A 14,937-nucleotide genomic window follows, 5' to 3' on the forward strand; every position below is an offset into this window, starting at 1 on the left:
CACCTCTTTGGCCAAGACCTGCCACAGGGAATCCTAATCATATATAGAATGGTCAGCAGGCTTTTCAACTTCAGCTGGTTCAAGGCCAAGAACAAGGTCAACACCACCACTATAATGAAGCTTCAGTATGTGGATGACAACACCACTGCAGCACGCTCTGAAGATCTCCAATGTATTCTGAATGCCTTTTCCAAGGCATAAAGGGCCCTGGATCTTGTCTTGAATATAAAAAAGGCACAACCCAGTCAGCCATTTACCTACTCCTCTGTAAAAGTTGACAATATCACCCTTGCAAATGTGGATAACTTTCCCTACCTTGGCAGCATTCTCTCCTCAAAAGCAGATATTGACTCAGAGATCACCATCACCTGAATAGTGCAATTGGATCCTGATGTTGAGAAGGAGCTGAAAGAACAGACATAGTATACTAGAGGAGGCTAATATGAACAGCATCTCCGCCACAATAAAGCAACACCAACCCCGATGGATGGGTCATGTCATCGGGTTGCCTAACTCGCGTCTCCATAAACAGGTCCTTTACTCCCAGTTGAAGGCAGGTCAGTGAGCTCTTGGTGGGTAAAGGAAATACTCCAAAGTTAACATTAAAATCAGCCTGAAGAAATTCAACATTACTTTGAAAACTGCGACATTGCACTCAATAGATCCATCTGGAGGAAATCTGTTTTAAGAGGGAGCCGTGCTGCAGGAGAACGACATCCACTGTGCCACAGCAAACAAACAGCAGCTGCAAAAGGAACAACTGAGTCACACAGAAGACCCAATTGCGAACCTCAACTACCACTTGCTGCTGTCCACACTGCACCAGAATATGTGGATCCCAGATCAGCCACCTGACAATCCCTGAGGAAAACTTCATGCTCAACTCAGGTGATCACACTATTACATAACAGTTACACGGTACTTGCCTCTTCCCGTTCTGTCCCCCTTATTTGTCATTCAATTTTGTCTGTTAATTCCAGATCACATCAATTGATTTTCAGATATACACATTGAGAAGCCCTCTGGTCTGAGGGGAATGGAGAAAGTTAGGCTTTAATCAACAAAGAACTGGAAAGCCTTTGTACATGTAAACACAGGCACAAGGACCAGTCGGAATTCAACCAGTGTCAAAAGCAATAGAGCCAAGAGAGGGTACAAAATATGTTAATAGAATCCTGAAGCAACCAGGAGCAAGAACCACTCAGATCATTTAAGAAACCAGTCCAGTTAAAATGACCAAGGAATTCTGCAGTAGAGTTATGAATGTAGAATATCAAATTGTGCCATCTTCTGGCACAAAGGCCAGAGCCCTGAAGGTCTTGGGCTCTTCATGCATGTAAATGCTATGTCATGATGAGGGTTTCTGCCTTCCTCAGTGTTTATTCAAAGTAGTGAGTTTCAAATCCCCACTTCATTCTGGGTTTAAAAAAATACTCCATTGCAGACTTTCTCTATTTTAAACTGTGCACCCTAGCTTTTGGCCCATCTTTAATGGGAAATCAATCCTCCTTAACATGCTGTATCTAGATGCTTCAAATTTTTATTCACATCAGTTCAGCCTTCAATCTTCTTTATTCTAATTATAACAATGCTAGTTTGTCTAGCTATTTTCCTGATGACATCCTCAGTAATTGCTTAGTACTATCACTTCTGCATTCACAATTTTTTTCTGATGTACTTAAGCTGTGATTAATCCTAGGTGTTAATTGACTTTCTCTCTGTACAGTTGCTTCCTGACCTGCTGGATATTTGCAACATGTTCTATTTTTATTGCTAGAAATAAATCTGTCTTTTTATTCTTGGAAGAGGTACAGTCGACGTTTCAGGCCGAGACCCTTCGTCAACCCTGACGAAGGGTCTCGGCCTGAAACGTCGACTGTACCTCTTCCTAGAGATGCTGCCTGGCCTGCTGCGTTCACCAGCAACTTTGATGTGTGTTGCTTGAATTTCCAGCATCTGCAGAATTCCTGTTGTTTGTCTTTTTATTCTCATGGCTTACCATACTAAAATTGCTTAAGTATTTTCAGTGGCCATTTTATTTATTAAACATAAATTCCAAGTTCTCACTGAACAATTTGAATTTCCATCTTTCCTGTGTTGATCAGTTTTCCGTCCTGTTTTATTTTAGGATTAGAAAAAAAAACACAGGTTTTGCAACCGGATGAGAAAAGGACTGTCGCATACCACGAAGCCGGACATGCTGTTGTTGGTTGGTTCCTGCAACATGCAGACCCTCTCCTTAAGGTAAAGAATTATTAGGAATATGCTTGGGGAATAAATTATTCTGCATGGTAAATATTCTTTAAATTTATTAACATTGAATGACCTTCACAACACAGTGCAGTAGGCACAATAATCTTGAAATGTTATTTTATACTCTTGGTTTGTCTAGGGCAAAAGTCACTGATCCTTGTCTGCTTAATGCTTGTAATAATTAATGCAAGCTGGTCCTTTCAAAGGCATGGAAGAATTTGAGGGTGTTTTTGTTATTGAGAAGAACTGAAATAAAACAAATAAATTAGCATGTTGAGAGGTTTGGATAATGCTGTTTGTCATAAATTTTTGAGTTTATAAGGAATGGGCCAGATTTGCTGACCCTAAGATCTATATCGTCTTCCTCTTGGACCACATTTTCTTCCAGTGGTGGGATCTTTGGATACATACATTAGCACACCTCAGCCTTTGTCTACTGTAGTGATGAACTTCCCCAGCAACTACTCTCATAGAATGGCTTTGAGAGTTACTGGAGCTTACCACATTCACGGACCTTCAAAGGTACCACAGAAGCCATTAAAAAACTCTATATCGAAAACGTTACATCACTTTTCACAAATTAACTTCAGACATTTACAAACACAATTAAATCCAATTAAACTAACTATCAGGAGCAGTAGTAGGATAGTTAGGGTCACAATGGTCCACTTGAAGATCTGCATGGTCATCTATGGATGGAGCCAAAAGGGATAGTGAGAGGGAGATCTTAATTTTTTTTTGCAGCTGCATTTACTCAGGAGGCAGACAAAGAGGCAATAGAACTGAGCAAAATATTAGTGAGGTCATGCACTGTATTCAGATTACAGAAGAAGAGGTACTTGCTGTCTTGAAGTGAATTAGGATGGATAAATAAGTATTCAGAGCCGCAGAAATTGCATGGGCCCTGGCAGAGGTATTTAAAACATTCTTAGTCATGGGTGAAGTGCCGAAGGACTGGAGGATAACTAATGTTGCTTCATTGTTGAAGGAAGTCTCTAAGAGTAAGCCAGGAAATTACTGGCTGATGCCAGTTGTCCGAAATTACTAGAAGATATAACAGATGGGATATACAAGTGTTTGTATGGACAGGGCCTAATTAGGGATAATCAATATGGCTTTATGTTTAGCAGGTTAGGTCTAATAAATTTTTTGAGAAGGTAACCAAGAAGTTTGATGAAGGAAAGGAGGTTGATGTTGTCTACAAGGACTTTAGCTAGGGCTTTGACAAAGTCCTCTATGGGAGGCTGATCTGACAGGTTAGATCACATGCTGTTCAGGATGAAGTAGTTCGTTCAATTTTACATTGGCTTAGTAGGAGCCAGAGTAATAGTAGATGGTTGCCTCTCTAACTGGAGACCAGTGACTAATGGTGTTCCACAAGGATCGATGCTGGGTCCTTTGTGGTTTATTATCTGTATTAATGATTTAAATGATAATGTAAACTGGATCAGCAAATTTGCGACAACACCAAGATTGAGGTTATATTAGATAGTGAAGAAGGCTATCCATACTATCCTTTGGCTGTAACAGTCACATACTTACAGATACTAATTGCAACTTTTCAACAGTAAACCCAACTGTCTTCCACAGGCACAAGTTAGTCAAATGACAAGTCTCCCTAGAGACACCTCCTATATACCCGCTCAAGTGAGCAGGACATGGCCGGGCTTAATGCTCTATCCTGACTGGCTGGATCTGAATTGCCTATTCCTGATTGGTTAGTTTGCATTGGCCTTGTTCTGTTTGGCTGATTTTTAAAAAATATATAAAAGGCCAAACCGCCTTTAGGAATGTAAGGTCACAGACTGGAGCTATCTCTACACTCTTAGAACCTACATTTTGGTCTCTCATGTGCTCCATCTCTAGTGATTCCCTAATCTTTCTCCTGCAGGCATTCTCTTCCTTGCCAAAAATGTTGGCCTTGTCAAACTTTGGTCTATGTGAGGCTGCTTAACAAGCTATGAGGCCATGGCACTACGGGAAAGATTCCAGCATGGATATAGCAATGGCTGATTGGCAGGAGGCAAAGACCAGTAATTAATGGGAGTCTTTTTCAACTGGCTGCCAGTAACTAGTGGTGTTCCACAGGGTCTGTGTTAGGACCTCTTCTTTTTATGTTATATGCCAATGACTTGGATGATGGAATTGATGACTTTGTTGCAAAGTTTGCAGGCGATATGAAGATAGGTGGAGGGGCAGGTAGTTTTGGGGAAGAAGGGAAGTCAAATAGAAAGACTTGCTTACCATTCTGCTGACACTGGTTTCTTCACATTGACTTCAATTGGGCATTGTACTTAGGAAAGGTTTGACTGGCACAAGTTCACCAAACACATTTCCTGGCAGTACTGGAGCTTGGGCAGATGATCTATTTCTGTTGTTTTTTTTGGGTGGTCACTATAATGGAGCAGATCTTGCTCGGCTGGTTATGCTGCCTAGATTTGCTGCATATAGATCATGGATTAAGGGCAAATAGTGAAATATCTAAGGGGAACCTGAGGGTGATGCAAATATGAAACGAGCTGCCGGCAGAAGTGGTGGATGCAAGTTCAGTTGAAACATTTAAGAGAGGTTTGGATGGGAGAGGTGTGGAGGGCCATTGTCCGGTGCGGGTTGATGGCACAAGGCAAAGTAACAGTTTGGCATGGACTAGATGGGCCAAAGGGCCTGTTTCTGTGCTGTGGTACTCTGACTCTATATACCCACATTACCTAGTCCAGATGTAGAGGACTGCCTTGTTAGTGTATGTGTCCCAGAATTCAGCAGCATGCTGAGGTGATCTTGCCAATTAAAAAGCCTTTGACAGCTTTGCTGACTGCAAAAGCTATAATTCATTTTAATGCTTTTTAAAAGTCTCTGGCATTTAGGTACATAAGTAAAATTTTTGAAACATTAAACATTAAGATAAAATGCAAAAACAGATAATTCAAAATATTAAAACTAATTTTTTTAAAAACAGCTTGCTTTTCCCTTTACCCCTTGAATCCTTGTCATACAACTATTACGGAAACATATGGTCAGGATTTGGGAAGCAATCTGCAGTAGGTCAGGATACTGGCATCTGATGCTGTTACATCTCCATGAATAAACAAAGTTACAGAATCAGTCTTCTGAATCTGTCACAGACACGAGGAAATCTGCAGATGCTGGAAATTCAAGCAACACACACAAAAAATGCTGGTGAATGCAGCGGACCAGGCAGCATCTATAGAAAGAGGTACAGTCGACGTTTCGGGCCGGGACCCTTCGTCAAGACTAACTGAAAGAAGAGGGTCCCGGCCCAAAATGTCGACTGTACCTCTTTCTATAGATGCTGCCTGGCCCGCTGCATTCACCAGCATGTTTTGTGTGTGTTTCTGAATCTGTCAATGTGTTTTGGACTTCAAAATGTATGTGTGGTAGTTCTGTAGCAACAATGGTTGAAGAACCATGGTCCAGATCTAACCACTGGCAGTAGTCATGAAGGTGCATCTTATTCAAAATCACTCATCCTTTTAATATCACAGTGACTCAAAACAGAAATCTTTTCATTCACTAAGGCTGTATAACCTTCCATCAGCTTACAAATTGGACTCGGCTGGGATTGTCCTTGAGCAGTGAGCCGATGGTCTGCATGTTCTCTCCCCTACTGCAGTCAGGGTAATTGTAACACGGTCCCACTACATTATGACAGCTGTAGACCAGGCAGATTAGAGCTGACCAGTTCGTCCACTTCACCACTAGGCCAGCAGGAGCAGTGAGCTCAGTTGCCCTAATGTCCTTGCTGACCTGGTGTCAGGGTCTGCAAGGAGCACTTGAAGAGATAACCACAGCCCTTGCCTGGAATATTTACTATCAGCATTCACTGAGCCAGCCTACAATAAATAACCATGCCTGGACAAAGGTTAAAGGTGAAAAAAACAAAGCCTGATATGTGCATTAATAATATACTACCTGTGGTGCTTACCCATCAGGCATCAGTGAGTTTACTTTTGAGATATGCTTTCGTTTTGCTGCATTCAGACTGTGATTGCACTTTACCTATAGCTATTAGGAAAATAAATATAAAACTATTTTCCTCAGATTTATTTTTGTCCTTGGCAAATTAACTACTGTTGATTTAAGGTTAGGCTAACTTACAGAAATGACCTGGGTGGTAGGAAGTATTAAGTTTTTCCTTGTGTATTGTATTTGTTGATGCACGTGAGCTGTTCTGCTTAATGTAGGAAGGATTATATGTCACCTTGAATACGGATTATAAATGTTTTGTGGACCTATGAATACCTAAATATGTAATATGTATTGCTTTATGTAGGTGTCTATTATACCTCGTGGCAAAGGTCTTGGCTATGCACAGTACTTGCCTAAAGAGCAATATCTTTATACAAAAGAGCAACTTTTTGATCGCATGTGCATGATGCTTGGTGGTCGAGTGTCTGAACAAATATTTTTTGGTCGAATAACAACTGGTGCTCAGGATGATCTGAAAAAAATCACCCAAAGTGCTTATGCCCAGGTAAACCTCCATTCATGTGTCATTGTTGCCTTAATTGTTTTGAGAACCTAGCCTGTGAAATGGGAGCAAATGAGAAAGATCATGACTGATTAGATTAGATTCAACTTTATTGTCGTTGTGCCAAGTAGAGATACAAAGCCAATGAAATGCAGTTAGCATCTGACCAGAAATGCAAAGAATAGTGTTATTTACAAAATAACTGCGAATAAAAAAAGTAAGTGCTACAGCACACAAATATAAAAGTATTGAGATAGTACAGTATGGGTGCAATACTGCTTAGTGCTGTGATGTGAGGTTCAGCAGGGTCACAGCCTCGGGGAAGAAGCTCTTCCTGTGCCTGCTGCTGCAGGTGTGGAGGCTCATGTAGCGCCTACCGGATGGGAGAAGAGTGAAAAGTCCATGCTTAGGGTGAGATGCATCCTTGATAATGCTTTTTGCTCTGCCCAGACAGAGCTTATGGTAGATGTCCTCAGTGGTGAGTAATCTCAGCTGCTCAGTATTGCCTGTACTCTGTCTCCTTTGAATTCTCAATTAGATTTCTCTAATCCATCAATCTCAGCATTGAATATACAGTCGGCCCTCCTTATCCGCGAGGGATTGGTTCCAGGACCCCTCGTGCATACCAAAAAATGCGGATGCTCAAGTCCCTTATTCAACCTGTCTCAATGCGATGGACCTTAGGACCCAGCGGAACCCCGGACCTTATTTAACCTGTCTCAGTGCGGTGGTCATTAGGACCTGGCGGCGGAGCTCTGAATCTGCAGTGTTTCTGTTCACGAAAATGATCACGATCGCGATTTAAAATAAAGTAGAAATAATAAAACAATCAGAAAGAGGTGAAATGCCATCGGTCATTGGAAAAGCATTAGGCTACAGTCAGTCAACGATCGGAACAATTTTAAAGTATAAAATGAGAAAGGCCCTGCCTGATTAAAGCAACAATTATTATGTAGCAACGCAGTGGTTTAATTATTGGGTTTGGGGGTTTTGGGTTCTTGATCCTCTATATCAACCCGGCAGGGCTGGACAGCGTGCTTGGGAGCGATCTGTCACTGAATCGAACTCGGGAATTTCCGTTCCCACGCCCGGCGCTGGAACAAACGTTTCTTAAGTATTTTATATGCATAGAAAGATAAAATATATACTATATACCAAGACAAATGTTTGACTAACTGACGCTAAATAATACTGGATGTACCTGTTCCGACTTACTTAGTAAGAGAACTTCCGTTTTTTTTCGATCCCGATCCACGATAACCTACACACATCCTCCTGTATGTTTTAAATCATCTCTAGATTACTTATAATACCTAATACAATGCAAATACTATGTAAATAGTTGTTATATTGTATTGTTTAGGGAATAATGACAAGAAAAAAAAGTCTGTGCATGTTCGAACAACAAGTGCTGGAAGAGCACTTCCGGGTTTTCTCGATTTGCGGTTGGTTGAATTCGTGCATGCGGAACTCGCGGATAAGGAGGGCCGACTGTACTCAGTGTTCCAGTCTCCAGTGTTCCCCAGTCCAGAGGATTCCGAAGTACTGTATCATGACCCTCAGAGAAGAAATTTCGCTTCACCTTCATCCTAAATAGAACATCCAGTATTCTAGTTAATGCACTCCCAACTCCAACAAAATGCTGAGGGGTGTTTCTCCTTAGGGGGCACAGTTTAGTTTGCAATACCTGCTACTTTTGTCATAGTTTTTGACTAATTTTTATTATTAACTAATTCCATGTCATTCCTGATTTTTATTTTTATTTAGGAATTGGAGTGTTGTTACTGAGATTGAGGGTAAAAGAACTCAGAATAATAATTTTGTTAATGTTTAAAAACTATGCTAGGCTATCAAATTAAGGATTTAATTCACTATGTTCGTACAGTATGACCTTGCTTAACATTCAGAATGCATTCCCAGAAATAAGATAAATAATGGAATTAAGGTAAAGGGGTTAGTTATATTCCTGACAGCCTGGTGCTGCAGTACCCTAGCCTTCCTGCTGTTGCTTAGGGAACCCGATTTGAACTGTGCCCAATCTCTGCTGATGTGCTGGGAACAGTGCCATCACTGCCCTCTGCCATCTCTTCCACAGCAATGAATCACCCACAGCTTGGAGTGGAGGGGAGTGCCTGTTACGTCTGTGGTTTGGTTGGCCTGTGTGAGGAGTGACCAGTTGTGAGGTCAAAGGTTGCACCCTGTTCAGCACAGTGAGTGCAGCCATTTCAGGAATCTGCTTGTAACAGGCCCAACTGTATTCTCCCTCACCATCTCCTCTTGTTCTTCCACTCCTCTCTTATTGTTCGGCTGCAAGCTATCTTCAGCTCAGGGATTTTTGTATGATGCTTCCATTCCCCAGCGATGGCCCACATTCACCATGCTGGCCACGCACCCACGTCTCACTGAGCAGCCTCATCACACACCCGGCACCTACACAACATTCTTGGCACCCAGGATCTCAGTGGGCAAGCCGGGAGAACACCACAGTGTGTTACCCAGCCGGATGTCGTGCTTAGATTGAGTACATACCTGTGAGTGTTCGGAGTGCTATACTGAAGCAAAGCTCTGAGTAGCAGTAACCTGCCCAGTGTAACACCTGATCCAATTCCTGAATTATCCTCAACACCCAGCTGCCTTTCTTCCTTCATCTTCTACATTGTGTAATCCCTCATCCGAGTTAATTTCAGTCTCCTCTTCTCTGTGCTGAATTATTGAACACGCTGATCTCACCTAAGCTGTCCCCACATTTAAATTCTCCTACCATATTCACAACTATCCCTTTAATTTTACCGATGCCCTCACACTCGTTTTTAACCATTGGCCAATATTCCTTCCATTCACACTCTGGCTTCACACAGCTGTTATTCATTTAATGTTAGCATTAATCATGAAACTGATCCATTTTTCTTATTTCCATGTTTGGATAAGAACATGGAGGGCTAAGGGCTGGGTGCAGGTCAGTGGGACTTGGCAGAATAATAGTTCAGCGTGGGCTGGATGGGCTGAATGGCCTGTTTCTGTACTGTATTACTCTATGGCTCATGACTCGTTTGCTTTTATCTCTTCACACCATATCCTGTTTATCAGATTGTTCAGTTTGGAATGAGTGAAAAACTTGGACAAGTGTCCTTTGACCTTCCACGTCAGGGTGACATGCTGGTTGAAAAGCCATACAGTGAGACCACAGCACAGATTATCGACGAAGAAGTTCGCGTTCTTATTGGGAGAGCAAGCCAGAGAACCTTCACGTTATTGAATGAAAAACGATTGGAAGTTGAAAAAGTAAATAATTATATGTTCATATTGATTGTTGTCATTCTGCACAACTAGACTTACTTTCTTGTGACACTGCATCATGTATTACAATTTTTGTTGTTCACCCATTCAATTCATTCTATTTTATTTTTAAAACTTCTAAAATTCTGCTTTAAAACAGTGACTCCAATTCTGTACTTTCTACCTTTATAATCGCCCAGTCAATATTCATTTCTGGGCTCTATCAAGTTTTTCAGGTTTGTATTGCCTCATTACTGTATATATTACCAGAAATTGTTTTTACAGTTCATTTTTATTAACATAATGTGGCACCATCAGCATTATATCTGAATATACATAACATAAAAGTACATACATTTTTTCATGCCAATATAAAATACCTTTTTTGAAATATTGTTGAACAAAGCAGTGAAAGGAGACACAGAATTCTGGCAGCAGACACCAAGTAGAACCTTTATTTTACCAAGACCATTTTAATGAATTAAGACTTAAAGACCATAAGACATATAGGAGCTGAATTAGTCCATTCGGCCTAGTGAGCCTACTCTGCCAAGCCATCATGGCTGGTTTATTATCCTTCCCAACTCTATTCTCCTGCCTACCCCCATAATGTTTGACACCCTTACTAATCAAGAATCTTATCAACCCCCACTTCAAGATGAAATATAACTTTACTTATCCCAAAGGGCATTATTGTTGCAAGGTTGCTCAGTCAGAAGTATATACTTTAAAATACAAAATCTAAGCACTGAGGTATGAAAAAGAATACAAAATGTGTATTAAAAAGTAATAGTGCAAAATACAGATGTGCAATGAAACCGTATATACTTGAGGAGTTGTAGTTATAGCCACAGGGAGAAAGGATCTCCTGTGGCATTCAGTGGTGCATTTGATGGAATCAGTGTGTTATTATAATTGCTTTTCTGTTGGTCTGATCCAGTATGTCATGGAGGGGGTGAGAGGGATTGTCCATAATGCTCCGTAAGTTCTGCAGCATCCTCCTCTCAGACACAACCACCAGGGAATCCAGTTCCACCCCCAGAACAGAATCAGCTTTCCTGATGAGCTTATCGATCTTAGTATTGGCTGCTGTCACCCTGCTGCCCCAGCAGACTACAGTGTAGTATACAGTGCAATGCCCAAAGCCTCCTCAGGAAGTACAGTCAGCTCTGTCCCTTCTTGTACAGAGGCCCTGTATTTTTAGTCCAGTCCAGTTTATTGTCCAGATGAGTTCTCAGGTATTTGTAGTCCCCGACAACTTCTACATCCGTTCCCATAATGCAGATGGGAATGCAGGGTGTTTTCGCCTTTCTGAAGTCCACCACCAATTTGTTTGTCATTGTGATGTTGAGCTGCAGGTGATTCAGCCCACACCACTCAACAAAGTTGTCCACACTCTTCTGTCCTCAGCCTCTTCACCCCAGCTGATACAGCCCACAACTGCTGAATCGTCCAAAAACTACTGCAGGCGGTGGGGCTCCGAGTTGTATCTGAAGTCTGAGGTGTAGACAGTGAACAGGAAGGGGGATAGGACAGTCCCCTGTGCTGCTAACCACAATGACTTGGCTTCCCACATATACCCAATCACTTGGCTTTCTCAGCCATCTTTGGCAATGAATTCCACAGATTCACCAACCGCTGGTAAAAACTGACCAGATATCACAATAATTTTTTTCTTTGCTTTGTTCAGATTCACTTATTAATTCAGAATTTTACAATGTGTGACATTACTCTCATCAACCTGTATTCATGTTGCTATCTTCAAAACAAATCAAGATTTCGTTCTCTTCATGCAAGATTTTGTTGGTAATAGCTTTTAAATCACATTATTCCGTTTACTTGTCTCGAAATGAGCCCTAACATACAGACAGTGTAGAGAATAGAATTTTTGAAAATGAGAAAATATTGATGCACAATATTGACTTTCTGCAGAATCTTTGTGCAGAAATAAAAGCATTTTTATTCAGATAGCCAAAATGTAAAGGCCTTTTGATATTGTCAGCTCCTTCATGTTTGTTCAAAAGAAAGCACTGAACAAAATTTTGAAATCAGTTGTGCCAGATATCTCTTATATCCAGGTGAACCACATTCCTTTTGAACTGAAATCTGTGTGTGTCTTTATTCCTTTGTTAGGTGGCTGAACGTTTGTTACAAAAGGAAGTACTTGATAAAGCTGACATGATTGATCTCTTGGGACCACGGCCATTTGCAGAGCAATCTACATATGAGGAGTTCGTAGAAGGAACTGGCAGCTTTGAAGAAGATACCACTCTGCCTGAAGGTCTAAAGGATTGGAACCAGGAGAGGGAAGAGAATAAAGAGGAACTGCCACAGAAACAGTTGGCGTGAAATACCTCAAGCAGCTTTCTGCCTTTGACAATTGGAGAGCTTGATGCTGTCCTAACTTAATAGTTTGCATTGCAAATGCAAGGTGAAACTGAATATACTGTAGTTTGGAGCAGTTCATATTTAAAATGGCACATGATGACTAAAGTAGTATGAAGCAACTCCTACAGTTCCATCTTGCATTGAGCTAACTGGCATGTTGATTTATGATTCATTTAGAGAAGGGATCTGCTAAGCGTGCTGGACTCCTGGAACTCGGATGAATCTGATAATGTTATTTTTCTCTGTCTGGAGGGAGTATTGTGTGTATCACTTTGCAAATGAAAGGCAAGGGTAAATATAAAGGAGAATGGGGGGAAAAAAGTAATAAATTTCAAATGATTTCAGCTCACAGTTGCAAAAAGATTTGGCATTTTTGCAAATGTGAATTTTCATCTATGAACAACCACCACCTTTCCTTGTACTTTACAATATTTGTGTTTTTTCTTTGTTATCTTAATTATTTTCACTATATACTGAACAGATTTTGTATCATGAAACATTAAGCTGCTCAGGGTTTATCTTCTTTTGGATAATATGCCCAGGCCTAAGCTATTGTACAGCAAATACATTGAAAATAATTCACAATCAGTATGGTATTTCAGGTTGTTTTTAAGTTGCATTTCATACCGGCATTTCTTATCGTAGGAATCAACCTAAGCAAATGCAACTTACTACGTGGTTAATTTCTTTTTCGAACTGACCATGTTTCAGTAACTGTCAGTCTCGTGTCACAATGGCTAATAAATTTCCTAGGTAGTCAAAGTTGAGTTTATTGTCATATAATGATTTTCTTAACATATTGTTGCTGGTTGTTCAGAAACTGATCAGTGTGACATGTTTTAAAATATGTACATAATGTCTAGTATTTAAATTTATTGTACTGTAATGCAGGGTGAAACAATGAGGTCTCCTTGGGAGATGAACTGCTTATATTGCCATAGTTGACTACTGGTTTCAAAAGATAAATTTCTGAACAGGGTCTTAATTGGCTTATTGATTTTTTTACATATTGCAGGCAGTGAATAAATATGCAAAGTAAGTTTCCCTTCTCAATATTAAATGAACAATAATATCCCTTTATGATGCCCAAGCATTTGTGTCACATTTCCATCTCGGTATTTTCTACAGAAAATGTTGACTTCGCATTTTATATCTGCAGCTACTGAATTCGAGTCTACAGCTTGCATTCTCTTACCTGTTTTTAACTAAGCAGTTCGGATGACAGTATCGCTACAATAACTTGGTGTATGCAACTGACTTTTAACCATGTCAGTACAAGTGGCTTAGTATTAATTGTTTCTTTGAAACGTTAGTATATAAGGACTTCCATGTCCTGAGGAGAATGGGACCATTTGGCTAATGGGATCAGAGAGTTGACTGTTACAAATTTCACTTGTCCAACTCATCCAGCATCTGTGGATATTTTCAGTACCTGCAATATGTTGCCTTTTTAAACCCGTGTAACTGCTTTCATTTAAAAGTACAAATTTCATTCTAAGCTACTTCCAAATTTCTTTCCAAAAGACGAATATGTCAAAAAAAAACTTGAACAAGGGTTATTATCTTGTAAACCTGGCAAAGTTCTGCTTATAGAATCCGATTTAAAGCACTAATGCGTTGTAAAGTATTCTGGTTTTGTTACCTCTTGCGTAGTTGATTTTATTTTTTGTATATCTGATTCAAATATTGATCATTGCTTCTGTAGTATATCTTGTTCATCTCTTAGATAAAACTTTGAAATCTGTTGTTTCCTTTTGCCATTTTTATATTAAAGTAAGGTATGGTCATTGACTTTGCTGTGATGATATTCATTAATTCTTAAAGCTTACTGTTCATCAACTATATCAAACCTTTTGAAGAGGCTAATAACAATATCCTCAGTGTCATGAGGTTTTGACCAAGTCCTTCAATATACATTAATTGAATTATTTGAGTACTGTTTTCCATGGATATGGAATGATTAATAATAGATTTTGCTGCAGCCTTTTTTGTTTTAGCTCAAATAATAAATGCAGAAAATTGCCTGGTATAAATTCATTCGTAACAGACAATGCACTGTTTTACAATATAAATAGAAACCAATGGTGGAGGTGTTCAGCAGTGAAGCAGAGGAACAGCTGCCAATTAATGAAATTATTGATCTGGAATGAACTGTCCTCCTTTTGCTAAGAATTTTAGCTGTAAGAATACAGCTTATATTGGCATCCTGACTAGTGGGATTTTAAAGTGTTGCAATGCATGGTGCAGTAATTTATTAGCTTTCATATTTGTTCATTGATGAGTTCAAATGCTATTCATTTATTAAACTCTTACTTCTGTCGCAGAACAGTTCTTTGCTTGATAGATTACGGTTCCCGGTATTCCTGGGCAAGAGGTGACCTTCAGTACCTTGCCCAGTAGCTGATATTTATCAGTGGATTTTTTAAGTATCTATAAGGTGCAGCAACGAAAGTCTTTAAGCTATTCCAAAGGACCTATCACAGCTAAGATAGATCAATGTGCATATTTTCCATTTGAAGTTATTTGATACT

At 40.0% G+C, this 14,937-nt stretch overlaps 1 protein-coding gene across 1 annotated transcript in view; it reads left to right on the forward strand.

The window, feature by feature from the left end:
* Window positions 1-14,197, forward strand: part of LOC140210624 (mitochondrial inner membrane m-AAA protease component AFG3L2-like) — a 45,276-nt gene extending 31,079 nt beyond the window's left edge. Inside the window, exons 14-17 of the mRNA XM_072279757.1 lie at window positions 2,129-2,244; window positions 6,545-6,745; window positions 9,830-10,024; window positions 12,152-14,197. Coding sequence (XP_072135858.1) covers window positions 2,129-2,244; window positions 6,545-6,745; window positions 9,830-10,024; window positions 12,152-12,367 — 728 coding nt within the window. The 3' untranslated portion in view covers window positions 12,368-14,197. The remainder of the gene's footprint in view (window positions 1-2,128; window positions 2,245-6,544; window positions 6,746-9,829; window positions 10,025-12,151) is intronic.
* The last annotated feature ends 740 nt before the right edge of the window (window positions 14,198-14,937 follow it).

The sequence above is a fragment of the Mobula birostris genome, chromosome 15 (assembly GCF_030028105.1).
Source record: "Mobula birostris isolate sMobBir1 chromosome 15, sMobBir1.hap1, whole genome shotgun sequence".
Lineage (NCBI taxonomy): Eukaryota > Metazoa > Chordata > Chondrichthyes > Myliobatiformes > Myliobatidae > Mobula > Mobula birostris.